At 41.9% G+C, this 20,492-nt stretch overlaps 2 protein-coding genes across 8 annotated transcripts in view; one reads left to right on the top strand and one right to left on the bottom strand.

Annotated features, from left to right (window-relative positions):
* Positions 1–20,492, top strand: part of pros (prospero) — a 72,304-nt gene that overhangs the window by 16,994 nt on the left and 34,818 nt on the right. The window lies entirely within an intron of this gene.
* On the bottom strand, positions 621–3,739 carry KP78a. The gene has a single exon (XM_068301117.1). It carries the CDS (start codon positions 2,994–2,996, stop codon positions 831–833), a length of 2,166 nt encoding a protein of 721 aa, XP_068157218.1. The 5' UTR covers positions 2,997–3,739; the 3' UTR covers positions 621–830.

A 20,492-nucleotide genomic window follows, 5' to 3' on the forward strand; every position in this document is an offset into this window, starting at 1 on the left:
CGTTCAAATCACCTCTAGTCCCATGCAAATACAGCTCGAGCTAGTTATTTTTCGAACGCTTTTGTTTGCATTTGGGTTTTTTTTGTTTTGTCGTTGAACCAATCTTATCTAAGTCAATTGAAATGCATTTTCAGTGGAATAATTTATGTGCGACCTGTTACACTTACACTCCGACCCGAAACTCATTCCCCATTTCCGTGAGTTAACAAATTAAACGCTCTACTTCCGCTTCCAATGAGACCAATAAGTAAGTCCTAAACCACCCCTTACTTTACCCTCCGTTTTGTGTGTGGATTTTCGTACAAGTTGGTTCCCACCATCGCGTTAGCGGTGCCCTTGTTGTTGTTGAATTTCCCCGGATATTGTTATATGGGAACACCTTTTTCCTTCCGTCATTCGACGCCTACGTCAACCACCCGGACACACAGGTTAAAGTTTATTTTTCAGAAAGTGCAAAATGATTGCGGTTTCGTGTCTGCCTGTCTGCACACAGAACTAATCTAAATTTAATGCAAAACAAACACGCAAGGTGTCCACTTCGAGAATGATCATTTTAAAGAATATCATCTATATTTGCAATACTTAGGTACATCAACTACACATCAAAAAAACAAGAATCCTTTTGATAAAGATCTGCTTTAATTTTAATAGTTAATACACATTCATAAAATATACCAACTAAATGAACTATATAGAACTGCGTACACTACTATCACTTAAAGTTCTAAAAGATTTAACAATTTGATCCGTTCGTTTATACTTTTTTCTTTTGTAGATTTTTTTTTTTTTTTTTGTTATTGTAGATGTGTTGGCATTTACGTTTTTGTAGACTACTTTGTCAGATTCTTGCGCTGCTCGGAAGCGTCCTTCTCATTCAAGTGAATAACTCGTCGGCCAAAGCGCGCTGTCAGTTTGGAGAAGAATCCAACACGGGAGGCTGGTTTGGTGTCATCTGCGGAGAGTGGAGGCGTTTGATAGCCATCTTCCTCGTTAGCACCACTTGCCGCTCGTCCATGTTTGCCACTGCGTCCTTGGCCAAAGTGAAATGTGGCCCTGGCTACGTTGTTACGTGTAAAGGGCTTATCCGAAGACTTCTCCGCGGTTGGTGGACAAGTGGCAGGCACGGTTTCCACAGCGCTGCTTAGGTGGCTAAGACGATCCATGAGACGGGCATCTATTGGCGATTTGGGTGGCGGTAGAGATGGCGCAGTAGATGCCGTAGTGGTGTCGGCTCTCTCGTAAAGCGTAGTGGGTCGACGAGATGAACTCTGAGTTGGATTCGTATATTGAAAGCGGGGTGGAGTGTTGGCCATCTTTTGGGCCTGGGCCAACTGCCTTTGGGCACTCAAAAGCGTTGGCTTGACATCCAAAACAGTGCCTCCAGCCCCCCGCTTGCTCTGTGGCGTCGATGGGGTACGCGAGGCGGTGGAGCAGGAGGCGGACGTTGCAGGTGTCGAAGTAACTGCCTTGCGGGCTGGTGTTCGACGAGTGGGCTTTGCAGGTGGTACTCCTGATATATTTGGTGAAGTCGTCGGCGTAATTGCGGCATTGATTAAACGGGGAGGAATGGAACGACTGGTATTGCTTGAAGAAGTACCTTTGTCGAGGGCTAATGCTTCTTGGGTGGCGGTAACACAAGGAAGTGTAGTCACTGAAGGATTCAAAGATTCACTGGCACCCATTTCAAACTGTGGCTGGCATGATCCACGTGGTTTTGGGGAGCCGAGTAACATGTAGGAGCAGTAGATATCGTCAAAAGCCTGGCCCTTAATGGAGTTTTCCACATCTCGCCTTTTATAGCCCATCTGGAAGAGTTGCTCCATTCGGACGGGGTCCTGCAATTCCATGGGCTTCTCGCGGAATGGCCGTAAACGATCGACATCTTCGTGACCCAAGTTAATCCACTTGTCACTCATTACAGCATTGAGCGTTGTACGCTTTGAGGGGTTCAGAACGAGAAACTTGCGCATCAAATTCTCACAATCCATAGATATATAGTAGGGCACTCGATATTTGCCACGTAGCACCCGCTCCCTTAACTCCTTTAGTGTACCACCGTCAAAGGGCAACGAACCACTAACTAAAGTATAAAGAACGACACCGAGGGACCAGGCATCTACCTCGGGACCTGCGTATTTCCTACCCATAAATAGTTCCGGAGCTGCATAGGGGGGACTGCCACAAAATGTTTCTAACTGGGCATTTGGATCGAATGTGTTGCCAAAGCCAAAATCCGCTATCTTGATGTTCATATTATGGTCAAGCAGTAGATTCTCGGCCTTTAAATCACGATGCACTACAAATTTGCTATGACAATATTGAATGGCAGACACCAATTGACGAAAGATTCCTCGTGCATCCCGCTCTCGCATACGTCCATGTTTCACCAAATGATCGAACAGCTCGCCACGACTAGCATATTCCATAACCAAATATAGAGTTCGTTCCGATTCGATAACTTGAAAGAGACGTACGATATTGGGATGATTGAGCAACTTCATGATCCGCACCTCTCGGTATAGCTTTTGGCGGGCACTAGTGTTTAATTGAGTCTTGTCGATCACCTTAATGGCCACTTCGCGACCTGTGGGCATATGCAGTGCCAGTTTTACCTTTGCAAAATTACCCTTTCCCAGAGTTTTGATGATTTTGTATATGCCATTTCCGTTTCCATTGACATACGACTGGAACTTGAGCTCTGTTCCGTTCCCCATGCCGTCCCCAACATCCTGAGAAGCCGTTGGAACTCCCGCCTTTGGTACTTTGGCCGCTCCACTGCTGGGGGTGGCCGGTTGTGCCCTTGCTCCCGTTGTGGTAATGTTTGACTTAGCCGCGTTTGCCTCTGCTTCCGCCGTGGGCGACTGACCACCGCAGTTTTCTTTCTCGGAACTTTTGAAAGTTTTTGTTGTGGCTTTCTCGTCAGGTAGTTTTGTTTTAACTGCGCTTTCTGTGGCCAAACTAAATTCTACAGTATCTAAATTATTACGAACCGACATTCTAAATACGAAAAATTTTGAACGTTCTAAAATAATGAGAATTTTGAACACAACTGTGTGATAGTAGACTCAAAGCGAGTGATGATAGAGCTTCAATGCCAGGTCTGTGGGTTTAAGTGTTTGTCTGTCTTGGGAGGGGGTGTTTTTTGAAAGCATGCCGCGCACGCGCTTAAAATGACTGCTTCGGTGCCCCTTTCCTCAAAGCGGTTCCTCAAGGTGTATTGTGGTATTGGGACTCGTTTGGGCGTCGTTCTGGCTTCAGCACATCTGCTCTATTTCCACACCACCGTAAGCTTTAAGATAAGAACCAACAGGCAAATGCGTTTCTAACCCTCGTCTACCCTAACGCCGTGGCTGGCTCTCAACGCATGGCTGATAAGCAGTTCGTCCTCGTATCGTCTCGGCGTCCTGGCAGGATCGCTGGCTTTGTCTCGCCCCTTTTAATCAGTCAGACGTGCATTTTGTATTGCCAACCGCATGAATTGGAATTTCTTTGGGTAGACATCAACAACCCCCTTGACATTTATGTATGTAGAGGGTTTAGTGCTTCATATGGCACGAGCGATCCTTCCAGTCTGTCTTTGCTGTTCCTGTTTGCTTTTGCCGATGACGTTGCCGATTTGATCGTGTGCCGTGTTGATTATTGGAGTTACATTCAGCTGGATGAAGGAAATATGAACTCCTTTTGCATTTGTCCGCTTTTGACAGTTATTCTTCCTGCTGCTGCTGTCAGCAGCTGCTGGCTGCAATCAAAAAATGGAAAACATAATGTCATAATAACAGATTTAACTAGCAAGACGTATTACCGAAAGTAGTGGAAATGCTCGCCGGAGACTATTCTAATACCTGTTTGCTATCATGATTGTTTTCATTTCAATTCTTGTTGTTTCTGTGTTGCCCTTACAAAGTAATTAGTTCTCTTAGATCGCCTACCTCTATGGTTCTCTTCCTCTTCTATTCTCTTTTACTCCCTTTAGTTTGTTTTCGCCTGTTTTTTTTTTTTTTTAATTTTCGCGATCTCCTGCTGCCTGCCTACCTACATATACATACATAGTTGCACTCATATTCATCACTATAAACTACCCTAACATCTATGTACCTAACTATACAGTATAAAAAACAACAACATAGTCACACTCACACAGGGGAAAGATACAAACATATACACTTAAGCATCGCAACAAAGGAAACTGGTCCTTAATCTGCCTTTTCTTTGGCAATCGCCCTGTTTTCATTCCTGTTGTATATATATAATATACAATTTTTTTTTTGGTCATTCGTGTAACAATTTCTCGTTTTCGTTTCGCTCTCTGCACATGTGTGTGTGTGTGTGTGTGTGTATGTTTGAGGCTGTCCTTGATCCTGCTTACTTGTTTTGTTGTTGTTCCCTTTTACTCAACTTTTACTCGGCTTCCTCATCATCATCGTCATCCTTTTCTTTCCACTCCATTCCATCATCCCTGGCCTGCCTTGCTGACTTGCCTGTTTTTCGGTCGAACGGTCTGTCCGTCTGTCCGTCAGACCGGCGTCTGCTTGCATGCAGAGGCATTGTCGTCTCCTTTTTCGTTTCCTTTTCCTATTCCTTTCTTTGCCTGCTTACGTATGTGTGAGTGTTTGTCTGAATGCGTGTGTTTGTGCGTGTGTATAAAATAATTCAATTGCAGCTGCTTCTTTTCTGGGTTTTTGTCTTGATGTTTTATTTTTGCCTGCAACATATGCACATTATCTATTCCCCCTCTCGCTCTCTTTGTGACTCCCTTTGTTATTGTTTCTTCTCTCTCTCTTTCTCTCTTTCTGTCTGCACAAATCTCACTGAATTCGCCATGGATCTATGAGTTCTGGGAATTCTCGGCTTAGAATGTTTATCTCTAGATCTCTGGTCAAGTTCAATGTACCCCACAAAGATCTGCCTTTGGTTTCCTCCAACCCCCACCAATTTGGGCCTCCATCTCATATACATTCTTGTAAACACATGTGGGGATCCCATGCCCCAAGTGTCGCCTTGGCCCTACTTACACAAGCTGTTGATGTTCTCCCTCTCTTATGATCTTTATCACTCTCTCTCTCTCTCTCTCTCTTTTTACTGTCTTGCATTCTCGTTTTTCTTGGCTACTTCTTTGGTTCTTTCTTTCGTTCTATTTTGATTCTGGTTTTTATATAAGAGTGTACTTCTTTTTTCGTTGTTCTTTGATTCTTTGGTTTTTGCTCTTCGCAATCGCCAGTGAGTCATCGCTGTTGGTCTTCAGCTTGAGAAAAACAGACGTTTTCTACTTTTCCATTTCGAGCACATACAGCATATACACACATTCACACACACACAAGCACTAAGAAACACACACGCTTCATTAATTTCGTAGATTGTTTTAATGTACTTCTTTGGCTTAACTCTCCATTGGGACTCTTGTGTCAATGATCATTTATGAATTATAAACGCCTCTTTAATTGCCAACAACGAACGCCCATTTGCAAAGTACTAGTAAGTAAAGATAAGACTTGTTATGCCAGCAGAAAATGGTTTGGTGCGGGGGTCTAAACCTTCGACTCCTAGGCTTATCTCGTTGCGTCTCCGATTTCGATACGAAAAATTCCACATTCTACTAATTGCACAAAACAGATTTACTTACGCATCGATCCCCCGGCAGTAATCAAAAACAAATTAGTGCTAATCTACACCGAAGAAGACCGAAAAAATCAAAATAACAAAGCACACAGAGCGTATGAAATGTATGTGCGCTGAGAAAAGCGAACTACAAGATACCAAGCGCGTCGTTGTACTGAACTCAACTTGACTCAATGGAGTAAGGGAGAGCGTCTTCGTGTTTCTCATGATCGCTTCTTATGCTCAGTGTGTTTCTTTGGTTTCACTTATTCTCTCTTCCTATGCCACTTACTGGCTCTTTGCCTGCTCATTTCGTCTCTTTATTGCTTTTCTGCTTTGTTCACTCATTCGCTGGAATTATGCTGAAGGTCGTTTGGGTTTCCTTGAGTGTATTCTTCACTCTGAGTGACGTCACAACTATGACGATGTCGTTAAGTAGGGGAAGTCACACAACAGTGACCTCCCGAACCCATGACTTCGGCTTGGCTTCGTTTTTTGGTTCCTTTGTCTTCGTGTCTTCATTACCGTCTCAGACGACTGACTTGACTCTCTCTCTCCGTGTCGTTGCGGCGAATTTGGCATTGTAGTGGCTGCTCATCCTAACAATGAAAAGACTTCTCCTCACTTTCCTTGTGGATGAGATGGTGTGGGGTTTCTTACACTTGTGGTGGTAGTTTTTCTCCTTTGCTATAGTCGACTCTTTCTAATTTCCGATGTGTATGTGTGGATGTTTGTGTTGCGTGGGTGTGAGTCGAAGTTTTCTTATTCGTCGACGATGTCATTGTATCTTATCTCATGTCATCGCTCAATCAAGTTGTAGGTGTGTGCCAGTTGCCAGGTCTGACTGGACAATCATACTACATTGGGAGCGAGCGAACCAATAAGAACTAGCTACATTTTCTTAAAGGGAAGACAAAGAATGTCTTTCTATGGTCCCCTGCAGTTTTTACTCTGAATGAGAAAAAAAACCCTTGATTAAAAATTGCTAGCAACGAAAGTTGGGACAAATAATAATAATAATAAAATGCATTTCCTTTTGTGCTGAAAAGAAGAATTACAATGACAAAGTAGGCGACAAGAGTTTTCGTAGGGTTGAACGAAGGAGTGGGAGGGAGGGACTGTTGGGGGGTGGACTGATGATGATTGTAATAACAGTTTTGTGATTTCTCCTCGATTTTGATTCCTTCTCCCTGCCTTGCTTCGGACTGGTCTGAGTCAACTTTTGAGGCGCTTAATTAAAAAGCTTTTCTGGATTCCGCTTTTGCCTTTTGGCTTTGTGGTTTGAATGAAAATTACAGAAATTACTTTGAGATGCAAGTATTACTTGAAAAAGCAAACGAAAACAAAAAAAAAAATAAGAAATTGAGCTTGACGCATTTGCATATAAGAAAAGGCACTGGGCTGGGTTTTAGCCTGAGGAAAGTAGGCCAAAGTGACATGTTAATAATAAAGCGGGTAATTTGACATGCAGACAGAGTTTTAGCTGATAAATAGCGGTGTAGGGCAAAGAAGTTGAAGCTAAGCTAGATACAGATACATGCAGACCACGTGGCAAACAATGAAAAACAGATGACGCCTCCGACAAACAAAATCACAGTTGGCTACAAACAGACACGCGCCGCCATCTAAAGACAAGTCGAAGTCAAAGACTGGCAATATTTGATCATTGATGAGTAGGATACGGAAAAACAGATTGCACCACAGCATAGCAAACAGCTGACATTGGGCATATGCAGACAAAAGGCCAAAAGGTTAAAAGGGAACTGCATCGTACCCTATATAGGTAATGGCATTTCGGTGAGCCCAAAAATGTTGATTACCCGATGGTTAGTGGTCACTACTGGGTACTATGATGTCGATGCCTGCTTGTAGTCGATAAAATTTGATTTCTTTCCTTTTATTTTTTGGCAAACAAAGAGAAAATGCACACAGGATATGCGATACATCTACTTTTGCACATTGCCACTTCGATGAGTTATGGATTTCTTCTTGAATGCATCTTGAAAGAGACAGGGGCAGGTATACGTATGTAGGAATCGGGTCGCAGAATGCGCTGGCGATGCGGGTGCATATCGATTACGTATGATTTGCGTTTTTTTTTTTTTTTTTTTTTTATTTGTTGTCGGCATTGAGGAAAAGGTGCAAAATCGAGATAAACGTGCGGCAAATTGTTTGCGGCGACTTAAAATTTAATTGGATTTATGTTTCAATGCTGGCTGGAATTGATGCAGCATCTATCTGTATCTGTATCTGTATGTACACATGTATATACAGAAACGTCTCCGCCAGCTAGGCAGCAGCCTAAATATACAAATTAACCCATTCAAACAATGGACACGACTGAAGGACAACTCCTTGAACGATGGTCGGAAAGGTGGCCCACCGAACAATGGCCAACCAAATGAGGGAAAATTTATATCAATAAAATCCACAAAAATATATTTTTCAGCTGCCAATCAACCCCACACCCCAGCTCCACGAGGAAACTGCATATTTGGAAAAGGGGTTGGAAAAGTAAAAGTGAAACGATAAACTGCATTCTTTCTCACAGTTTTTGGGAGAAAAATCTCAACAAAGAATAAAAGTGTTCTCCTCACTTAAGCATTTTTGCTATTTTGTTAATCTTTTGCACTTGGTTTTTGAATTCCATATGTCATTCACTCGGACAATTCATTCATTCATAGAGTCGCTAGTCGTTGGCCTTCTATCCTTGATCCTTTTCTACCTGAGTTGGTTTTTGTGTGAAAGAGTTTTCTTTGTCTCCTCCTCGACCAACTTTCTTTTCTCTTTTTGTTATAGTTTTGCATAGGGATAAACAATTTTTAACGCAATTTTGTTTTCAGAAAAGAGGGCGGCGGATTTACATATTTTCTTTCATTGCATTTTTCATTTTTCTTTGTTTATACTCAAGCAGGCCTGCAAATTCTATAGTATAGTCAATTGTAATAGGCTGGAGATATGTGGTGTAGACTGTCAATTTTTGCCTATGCTGCAAATACTTTCCAAATGACAAAATGACACTTTTTATCCTTCTTTTTCCCTTTCTCTCGCTGTCTGTCTTTCTCTTTTTCTCTGTCAGATTGGCATGATGTAGAGGATGATTATGTGAAACTAATCCTTGGTTGTCGTCGTAAAAAAAAAAAAAAAAACAAATCCAGACCCGTGGAGGCGGCTTGTTCTAATTGCAAAGCGTCGGCATTCTCCTAAGCATTTGCCAACAAAATGCATTTTGGCATTCCAAATAATGCAAGTGCATGCCTCTCTCATCTATTGGAGAATGGGAGGGAGGAGTGTGCAGTAGGTTAGATATTGCCATAGCTTATTAGCAAAGATTGTCTCTCTGCAGAACAACAGCAACAACAGAAATTGATTACCAAATGTGCAGAGCTTTCGAGTGGTTTAGTGGCTGGCTTAAGGGAAGGGCTACAAGGAAGGAGGGGTCCTAATAAGCACAAAAATCTACATAGAGCAGCAATTCCTTTTAATTGAAAATCTCTCTCTTTTTTTGTGTTTTTGTGTTGTTGCTGTCTCATGTGAGTTGAGTTGCTTCCCATTTCTGATTTGGATTTGGTGTTTTTTTTTGTTTCGCAATTTCTTTACGGCTGCAGTTCGGTGCGTTTAGTTGCCTACACAAGGCAAATGAAAAGCACGTGGGGCGGAGGTGGGCTTAGCTTCCAAATGCATTCAATATTGCATTTTTCCTTTCGTTCCTTGTTTTTTTTTTTTTTTTTTTTTGCCTCGTTGCCAGGATAATAAGTACTTTGGGCAGAGACCCACCGCTTGGCTTTAGCGACTTTTTGGACTGATTGACTTGCGAACAACCGGCCCACACAGACACACACAAACACACGCCCCTTCCATCACAGTCCTGTCAAAGTTGATTGCAGCAAAAGACTAGAACCGAAAAAAATTGCATTGGATGCATTTGCTTGGCAAACAAACCCAAAACACAGTACTGAGTCTCATCCATAGGCCAGGCGCCAAAACAACAGCCAAACAGTCATGAAAAAAGTTTCGTTGCCGCATCTCCTGCCTCCACAATCCTCTGCCTCTGGCCTTCTTTGCGTAGGTATGTGTGTGTGTGCCTCCCTTTCTTCGCGATGCTCACTGCATGTGCAATCCATATTAGCCGAGTCCTGTGCCATTCCATACGGCTTGCCCCCCTGTATGCATTGTCCTTTTTGGTCGAGCTTCTCTTGCTTCACTCACCCATCATTCTTCCACTCTCATTTTTTTCTGTTTATGCTGTTGTTGCTGCCTTTTGTTTGATTTGTAAAATTGCAATATGCTGGTTGTTGTCTGGTTGCCCAACTCAGTTACTTCCAGTCTTATTGCTATTCTTTATCCTGTTGAGTTGAGTCAGTGGAAGAGGAAGGCTGGCATTCGTTTTTGCGGTACTAAAATGCATTTAAATTTCTTCAAGATCAAGAATAAGAAATCATATTCGAAATTATTTAATTATAATTTACAAAAGTTAAATTAAATTAACATTTGATTCTCATTCGGTATACTTATTAACTGTTAAATTTTGATTATATAAATATAGGTACTTATTTAAACACACTGGAATTAATTAAGCGTCGATATTTTGTTTAACTTGTTTCATTATCAGACTCTAAAATCAAGATATCATATAATGAATGTTGCCAATTGAAAATCGTTTAGCATTGAATTTTGAGTTTTTTTTTTTTACCACCCCGTTTAATATTATTTTATACACTTTCCATATATTGATTAACATCTGAAACTTTACTAATTATCACAATTCAAATGCAATGCAAATATTTGATGTATGGTCGACTTGGGGTTGCACCCAAGCAATCAATCTCGGTTCCACATCCACTGGACAGTTGCCGACCGTGTGCTTCTCTCACTCCTTAGGAACCTTTTAATTCGAGTGCGTTTTTCATCAACGGCCGTTCACTCACTCTATTTTGCTTGCTGGGCCCACTCAGATTTCCGTTTAGCTTGAAAGTCTTGAGGCTACGCCGGAGACCCTTCAATGACCAGCATCAGGCGACTGCGTCAAAATGCAATGACTCGACGATGCTCACGACGACGACTACGACAACGACAACGACGACGACGACGTTGTTGATGTTCAGGAGAATGAAGCGTAAATCAAACAATCAAACAAAATAAAATCATAGCCTCCCCGCGACGAGACCCTCCTAGTACGAGCACTTTTCCCCTTTTATTCTTTTTTGTGCGCGATTTTTTGTTGCCTTTTGTTCTCCTGCTGCTGGTGCTGGTGCTCCTGGTGGCCGCTTTTGTGCGCACGCCCCCAAAGTCCAGTTTTTCAGTCATCAAGTTTTTGACTTCCCTCCCTGACTCCCGCCACCACCATGACTTCCGCTTGCCCATGCTTCTTTGCCATGTCTTCGCATCCGTTGCATTCACTTTGGATAAATTTTTATGTTTTTTTTTTTTCGTATTCGTTTTTTTCTGTATTTGTATTTTGTTGGCGTCCATCTTGTTCTGCTTCTTCGTCTGGCTGGGACTGCAGCAATGCCCTTCTCCAGTCTCCAGTCTACATCCCCCTGCTGCTATTGCTGTTGCTGCCGTTACCTCCACCTCTCTATATTTTATTTTTAATTAATTAATGCGAATGCAAAGTACATTTTCTACAAGTAAAACTTGTTTTGCAACTCGCAGGGCCAACCCTTTTTGGCTCAGCCTCACCCTTACCTGCTGCTGCTGGCATAGCGCCCTCGAGTCAAGTAATTTTGTGCCTCCAAATATGCAACGAGTTGGTTGGGAGCCACGAGAAGCATCCACTAAAAGAAATGCAGTTAATTTACTCAGAAGTAGCAACGGATTGCAGCATGCGGATTGCGGGGAGGTGCGCGGATGATATGCGGCATGGGGCATAGATGAAGCAGGGGTAAGGATGTGGGAGGTGGTGGTGGTGAGTGAAGAAGCAGCCCGGTAGCAAGAAAATTGTTGCTGCAGAAAGTTACCTCTGCAGTTTTCTTTTTTTTTTGTGTGCACGCCGTAATGTATGCAACATAATTTTTTTGCGCTCTTAGCTGCCGTTGGATGAATTTTTGTTAGTGCTCATAGAGAGAAAGAGAGAGCGAAGAAGAGGGGAAAGGAAGAGTAGAGCCTGAGGCAAAGCCTGCTCCAAGAGGCACCTAGAGGTACATAGTTGGATATGTAGTCACCTCTTTTCAGGCATAACTTCGCATGTGTGTGTGTGTTTGTGCTTGGGAGTATATTTCTGAGGTAGTTGCTGCAGTTGAAAACTTTGGTGCCCTCTCCATAAGCCCTTTGGGACTCTGCCAGCACTCGTTTGGCCGGCCTATGTATGCCTCTTCATTTTCTTTTTCCTTATTTTTTTCATTTTGGTCTCTGTAAAATGTAGCAAAAGTTATTTCTTCACGGGTTTGCAATGCACTTAATGAAATATCTGCATGTACGTATGTACATATGTCCGTGGGTGTCTATGGATAAAGTGCGAAATGCAGCAGTTGCCAACTGCCTTGGTTACTAGTAGTAAAGTGGTTACTTAATAGGCATACTGAATCATCTATGTTCGCATCCTTAGGCTTTAATATCATAGATGGGCAAGTTTAGGACATAAAAGAAATGTCAAAAAAAAAAATCTCATTCCAGTTTGTATATATTTTAACTATGCCCAACCCAGAACACAGGTTCAGCGACACGCAAAAAGAACCTTTGCCAACGCGTCTTTCAATTGAGCGTGGGCTAAAACCTTTAACTCTCTATCTCCATATGTATGCAAATAAGTGTGTGTGTGTGCCCACAACTCTCTATGAGATGCACCTTAAGCAAAATATATGGATAGAAAGGAAACTCCGAGGAAAAGGGTGCTAGGTTGCAAGGATGCCACAGCGCAGCATTTTAATGATGCATGCAACAGTAAACTGCAATCAGATATGCGCACATCGTTAGTCTTCAGCATCAGCCGCCGTTTTGTTGATTATCTTAGAATGAAGAGACGCAAAAGTATAATGGCAAGAAAGATAAGTCATACGCCCTGTTGGCTTCTTTCCACATAGAGAAAGGAAAAATTTTATTTGCTCAGCAAATAAACTGCAGTCGCAATACCGTACCTACATACTGTGTATGTGTGTGCGTGTATGCATGCGACTGTGTGTGTACGTCCTGTTTGCCAGAGAAGGAACCAACCTTACCTTATACCCTAAAGAATGAAAGGAAACCCCTAACGGAGGCACTTTTTTATGCAACTTCTTCAGCTCGAGTGGTTTCCCAAGTTGACGTTTCAAATGTCAATTGTGTGCTTAACTGCATTCTTTTGACGACGCCGTCGACGTTTCTTATTTTGTTTATATATATGTGTGTGTTTGTGTGTGTGTGTAAGTGTGCGGCTGAGAGTAGGGCAACCCGTCTCAGCCTCTATCTGGGAGGCCTCCTTAGACCTAACCTGGCCTCAGTTGCCAAGTCTTTGTCTAATTTTGGTTTCTTTTTTTTGTAGGCAAATGACTGACTTTCAGGTGGGGTCTAAAGCATTTACATAGCTAGTTGGCAAATGAGTTTCCATCCAATGCCGACTGCTTGCTACCTATTCTAATTAATATTACACATGTTTCCACACATATACCCAAATGATACCCTTTGTTGGAATAACCAAGTACAAACAATTTCTTTCACTTTGTTTAAGCAACATTGCAACGACTTTTTGCCAATTCGCATTCGCTGAGACCGGGATAGGGGGGAAGGCAGAAGACAAAGTCAGTCGAGTCAACCGAGTCAGACTGCAATCTTGCCTTCAATTAAGCTTTGACGAGTGCATTGCATACAGAAATGGTCTGAGTCTGAGGTCTGAGACAAGGCAAGAAAGAAAGCGTATAAATATGAATGACAGTAGGCTGGAGGTGGTTGGCAGAGAAGGGGTTGACTGACTGGCTTGCTGGCTGGCATGCTGGCTCCTTGCCATGTCCTGGGCTACAAAATAAAAAACAGAAAGAAAAACGACGAAAAGACGCAAAAGAGAAAAGGTAAAGCACTTCCCGAAGCGAGAACTGGACTGAGGCTGGCCAAAACTGCTAGCTGAAGAAGAAGAAGAGAGTTGAGCTGAGATGAGCTGGGTTGAGTTCAACTGAACTGAAGGAAACGCAAATAAATGAATTGCACTTTTTCTTTGCACAAAATTTTCTTCTACCTTTCCTGCACCTTTTCACGGTTTCAATGAACTGAAACTCAATGGAAGAGAGCAGAGAAAACTTTGCATATTGTGTTTATTCTATGGCCAGAGATAAAAAGAGCTTCGCTGTGCCTTCCAAGCTCGAGCAATGGCTGTTTGGCCCCCTTTAATTAAGCGGGCCCAAGTCGACAGGCCCAAGAGCTCTAGATACCATTACCATTATATGCTTAGATAATAGCAAGGCCGAAACGGTAGTAGTCGTTGGTATGAGTTGAATGCGAAAAGAAAATGAAATAAAAATAAAATGTAAATTATGCGGCGAATTGTGTGCTCATTAATTCAAATTGAACTAAATTGACAGCAGCAGCCAAGCAAGGTGGTGCAACATTGGTCTGAGAAAGAGTTAACCACGATGATGGCGACTTAACAGAAGTGAACCACCAGCAGCAGCAGCGGCTTCAAAGGCCATCATCATCAACATGGCCATCATCTGCAGAGAAGCTTAGCCGTCCCCACCCACATACGCCCAACCCTTAGAGTTCTCAACGTCCACGCCAGTGCACTTTGAGGTGAACACTCAAAAAGTTTTCCATAGGCAAAAATGGAAGAAAAAATCTGTTTTGCCTACATACTCGTGTATTACATTTTATTTAATTTTTTTTTGGGAGAATGTTGAAGGAATCGGTCTCAGTTAAAATGCAAATCTTGCAGATTTTTAATTTCTTTTCAACGAAAATTTTATTTTCTGTTTGCACTTCTTGTTGTTCTCGTCTCGCCCCTCTCCATATCCGAAATTTCCTACCCCACTCTATCTGACTTTGTTTCGGTCTCCTTTTTAGGAGGATATGCCAGCAGGCAGAGCCAACCCTTTATACTTGCTCGGCAGCTGCCAAGGATGCTGATGACGCTCCTTATGCTTCTTCTTTGACTCCTGCTGCTTTGTAGCTTTTATTATTATGTATTATAGATTCATATTATGCACTTTTTAATTTCCTTTGTCTCGACTCTGGAGCTCAAAAACCGAAAAATAAAAACCGCGCTTCTTGCTTACCATTAAACATTTTTCTAAAATTAAACACGAAATATCAAGTTTATCGAGGCAAAGCGATCTTTAGCTACGCTAACCATTTACAAGAATTAAGAAACAAATTTAGAGACTACTAATTTCAGAAACTCCTTAGAGTCGGTTCTAAAGAGTTTATCATACACATTTCTTGACTAATGTGAAATGGTGCTGCATTCATGTGTTTGATTTCCGAGTCTCAGAAAGGGATGGAACCCTTTGGTAGGGTAATGAAAATGTCATTCCCTTTAAGTGGGTTCTGTTGCAGTCAGAGAGGAGTGTGTGTGTCGGTGGTTGGGTGTTTGTGTCTTTGGTCGTAGCCACCCTCGTTATGTTTATGAATTGGGTAATGGTTTGAGTTATCTTCTGGTTGCAGTACCACAAGTTCTTGTGCAGTGCCTTTTTTTAAGACTTTTTGCTTGATTTTTCTTAGCTACAATTCCATTTTTTGGAATTCACAGCCACAGCTCCACTTTGGGGTTGCATTTGTGGAGCGGAGAGATACTTTCGCGTAATGAATTCTGCCCGAGGGTGGCGACAATAAACTTGCCTGCATTTGATACCCATTCCTACCCTACTTGAAGTTTGCTCAAACCAGGGGCATTGACATGCCAAGAAAGAAAAATTCGAATACCCTTGGCAGTAACCGAGCCCAAGTCGAGAAAGGAAACTTACTTCACGCTTTAACAGGTTTTTCTCACCAGGACCACCGTCAATTGGTAACCAGGTAAATCATGCAAAGTTATTTCAGCATGGTGCACCTTGAGCAAAACGAAAAACGCCTTGAAGCATAACCAATCCAATGGGGTGGAGGGGTGGAAAAAGGGCAATAATTTTCATTTGCATGTCTCGAGATCGGGCGTAAGCGAGGGTGCGCGCTTTTCACACGGTGCTCTATTGGTTGCTTTCAGTACTCCTACTAAAACACACACACACATACACACATGAATTCAAACTAAAGGGTCGGCAATAATTTTTAATAATTTCCTTTGTTTAAATGGTTTTTCCTTCACGGAGCGACACAGAGAGGAAGAGAATAGACATACAAATTCCCACCAAAGCGGGCAATTGAAGTGTTAGATGCAAAGATACAATACATACAATTTTCCAGGGGGCAGTTGCAGATACGCACAAGATAACTTGATTGCACTAATTTGAGTGCAGCAGCAACAATAAGAACAACAACAGATGGACCATTGCTGAGGCAAAGAGTTCCCATTCCCACAAAAAAAGAGTGACACCCAAAGTTAGCTTATACATACATAGTTCCGCATTCGACAATTGCTGGTTCCTTCTTGGGACTCTTTGCTCTTTCAACTGGTCTGCTAGGGGTTACTTTAATCAATTTCTGACAAGAAGTGTTAAATCTGCACACACGCACACACACACTCACTACTAACCAGTGGACATTTGGATGCAGTTGGATGCTTTATTAGAATATCCGGCAGCTTAGATCAGCAGACAGCATGTCTGGGGCTCTCCCATTCTGCTGTACATTGTCATAATTCATAAATCAACTAATTCTGAAGTCGTTGTGCCTGGCAGTTTTAAAAACAAATAGCTTTAAAACAGGGAAAATCTCTGGTCAAGTGTTGGAATTGAATCAAAAACCAACAAAAATAAATAAAACAAAGGAAGCAAAAAGAGTTCTCAGGCCTTGGGAAAAAAGGAGACAACAGCAATTAAAGAGAGGAGAAGGTCTCAAGTTGCCTTAATGAACCGCAACCAAACAAAAGGTTAAGACTAAGAAGAAATGACAAAAAAACAAAAAAACCAATGGGCAAACAAAGGTGGGGAGAAGGAAACGACGTCACGGCGGTTGCCTGCACTTCCTGGGAGCCAAAGTATAAGAACAAGGAGATGACGACGACGCGCTTGATGATGATGAAGAAGACGCCAGGGTTTCAATTAACCAAGCAAAAGTGAGAGAGAGTGCGAGCAAGAGAGATTTTGTCCAACCTGAGTGACCTCTCTTTTAATTGGGCATGAAGCGTTGCCTTGCCGTTGACACCTTTCCGATTGACATGGACATCGACATGGAGATGGACATGGGCATGCTAGTGGATGAACCCCTAAAAACAGCCAAATGGATGCAGACGCTAATGAACATTAATGTACATATTGTGTAATGTCGCGGACTTTAATGTAAAGTGCAATGAAGCAATGCAAGGCCAATGCATTGCCATAGTCATAGCTATAGCCATAGCCCTAGCCGGATGCGCTCATTAAATGCCCAGCCTTTGACTCAACTCGAAGTGAACTCGATCCGGACTCGAAACCGACCGCGACACAAATACAAGTTGAGTTATGATGCCAGCTGACGAGCTGTCAGACCTATAGAGAGATGGCAAGTGGTTGTTAAAGTTGATTCATTGCAGTTGAAAATCTGCATGGCTCTGCCCCCATACATATATATTTACTATGCCCACAACTCAGGGAGGGGATAGCACGTGTTTGACCATTTTCCACAAATTTAATTTCATTAATGTCGTCGGTTATCTCGCAGTTTTCTCCTTTATTTTTCTGTGCAATCCTTTTTCTTTGGCTCTTCACAAAGTTCTTGAAATGTCAATGCTTTAGCTCCCGGAGGAGCAGCTCCTTCAGGTTCAACTAAATTATCATAATGAATCCCGACCGGGCAACTCAACTTTTAACTCTTTCAACTACTTGAGTTTTGTTTAACCAAAAACCAGAAGCGAAATCCTAACCGACCACCAACCACTTCTTATGCTACGATAAAAATGCTAAAGGTTTCTCCTCACTTAGTTACTTATTATTTTACTTTTTTTCTTTTTAATGAAATGTCACTTTGCCTGAGTCGAGAGGCGACTCATGGACGACACTCGGACTAAAATGCCATTGATTTTATGCAACAACGCTGACTCCTTTCACCACGTAAAGTGAGGGCAAGTAGAGCAAAGGAGGGTAGATATGAAGACAGATACATATTTAACATGGCTTTAAAACTTTTACACCAAGAATTTCATCTCGAATGCATAAATCAACAATTGTCGCAACTTGTATAAATAAGTAAACCATCTACTCTGCCAGGCCTGCCCAAGCAGACGACCATCCTTGGCCATTCTGGCCGTTGTTTGATCAAGAAAATCTTTGCCATTTAATCCAAACACAACGATAACGACAACGTACAAGAAAGACCCAAGCACGACCCAGGACACAGAGTAAAACAATTGAAATTTAATTTTATTCATTTATAAGATTTCCTTGCGACTTTTCGACTCAATGGGTTGAGGTGAGAGCGAGTAGGAGAACGACAAGTTCAAGAATTTGATTCTGTATCTGTATCTGAGTGTGAATCTGTAGCTTTATTAGTTAGTTGCAAAATTGCATTATTCAGTCAAGGCAAGTTTTGGTTTGTTTTTGTTGTTTGACACACTTGAATTCAATTAAATTAAATACAATCAATTTGTTTATACGCAGACGAGTTTAAATAAATTTAAACACTGCACACAAAGAGACTGCTGGGTGAGACAGGGTGCAAGAGACCGGGAGATAGAAATCCCCTTTTTTAATCAATTGGTGTCGAAGCAATGACTCAACCACTTTACAGAGTCATTTGCAAGCGAATTAATGACCTCCACCGATTCCCTTTGAAACATGCAACAATAAAAATTGGCCTAATATACATATTGCTGCAAAATAGAAAATAAAAAAGAAACTGTACAAGATTTGTGCTAAGCGATAAGACAAAGCAGATTGGTCAGGTGAATTGACACACACATACTGTGTCGAGAAAGACTAGACAGGGGAGTGGGAAGTGGGAGGTTGGGTTGGTGGCTAGGGAACAACCTCTAATTATTTGAAGGCATGACATGAAGTCATTTTCTAGGCATGGATTCTCATTCAATTCCATTAATGCTCACAGGAAATTGAGACTTCAACCATTTTTTACTGCCCGGACCAACTTAAGGACAGACTCAAGGCAGAGAATTTTGTGGAGGCCATGTGTGTTCGGGTGTGTATATATGTACATATGTATGCGTATGGATGGGGGTAATTTCCTTAATTTTGTCTATGCCCAAAGTGACGCCTATCATATTAACATATCTAAGCATTTGTCATAAAAAATACACCCACCCATGGAGCCCACACTCTTATACAACTTGGACATTTTGGAGGCGTTTTGTTAAGGAAATTCTATTTATTTTTTTGGGTGTAGAAAATGTTTAGGCATATGCTTTGGTAATTATACTTACTAAATGAGAACACACACGACAGATATTGAATTGAATTATTAAAGCAACTTGAGAGGCGTTGGACAAATGGCATTGCGTGTGTTGAGTACTTGTCTCTGACTGAGAAATACGTTACAGAAAGTCAAATAAAGTCAAGTCTAATCATTTCATATCATATATGCAAGTCGGAGGGACATAAAGTTTGTTGTTCCTGCCTTATGGCATGCCCCATGAGTGTGCCTTACCGTTCCATTGGATGACTCTATAATGTCGTGAAGACGTTTTTCCTTAACGCTCTGCTGTCCCTCTCTGTCTGATCATGGCACGAGGCAAATGTAACGGACGAATTCAAAGACAGTTGGCCCGTTCCCAGAGCGTCTTGAAGAAGTTCGTAAAAGAGGGTGGCTTACATACGATAGAAACATCTGCCAGCTGCTTACGTTTAATTGAGGGTAAATTAAAATCTCTGACATTGACTATACTTTATGGTTGAGTACTGTACTGCATATGGTTGACTGGTTAGTTAGTTGTTTGGTTGGTTAGTTAGTGCAAAAAGCACTTACGCCTAAGTTCTACAGAATAGAAAATATATGTAGAAATCGGTGTTTTGGGGTTGGGGGCGGTGCATATCATTTGGCCGGCGCTTGAAATTGGCTTCGTGACGCTTATCGCGATCAATAAATAATATATAAGCAGAAACGGGGCAAAAACGGCAACCGACTCTAAACACACACACATATATATATAGAATGTATCTGGCAGATACATTTGAGTAATTTGCGTCGTTAGTGCCAGACAGAGAGGCAAAATAATAATAATAAAAGAAAGTACGCTTGATTACAATGGAAATGTTTTTAATGTCCCCTAGATGGGTAGACAGAGAAAGATATCTGCATAGATAGAGCAAAAGGCATACACACACGATTCCACGGACTCGGACTAGGACTCTAGAACCACTGGACATTGGGCACACGTTAGGCATGCATTTTTTTCTTTTTATTTCCATTTTTTTCCTATGTTTGTCGATATTAAAAGCGCGATAAGCAGTAGACACGAAAACGATGAAGTGAAGCGAAGTGAAGGGAAGAGACACGAGAAAACAGGTAAAATACAAAAGCCTGACCGCCACATCGCCTGCTGGTATGCAATACTCTCTTGCTGATACACTCTCACACACACACACACACACATAATGCGATATGATACGATGCGATACGATACGATTGAAAGCAAGAAAAAACCTTCAAAGTCGGTGGACTGTCCAAACAAAGCCACCAGCCACAAAAAAATATCTATATATGTATATATATATATAAAGGAAAGGAGAGGAAAAAAATGAGGAATGGCAGCAACTTGGCCACATATGGCCATTTTCTGGCTAGCATTGCGTGCTCCATGGCGCAGACATGTATGTGCAAGTGTGTGAGTGTGCTATCTAATCAAGCGCTGAAAGACAATAAAAGCTAACTACACACACACATAAACAGCAACAACAAACAGCGACCACAAA

This window comes from Drosophila tropicalis, unplaced genomic scaffold (assembly GCF_018151085.1).
Source record: "Drosophila tropicalis isolate 14030-0801.00 unplaced genomic scaffold, ASM1815108v1 contig_878, whole genome shotgun sequence".
NCBI classification, from domain to species: Eukaryota; Metazoa; Arthropoda; class Insecta; order Diptera; family Drosophilidae; genus Drosophila; species Drosophila tropicalis.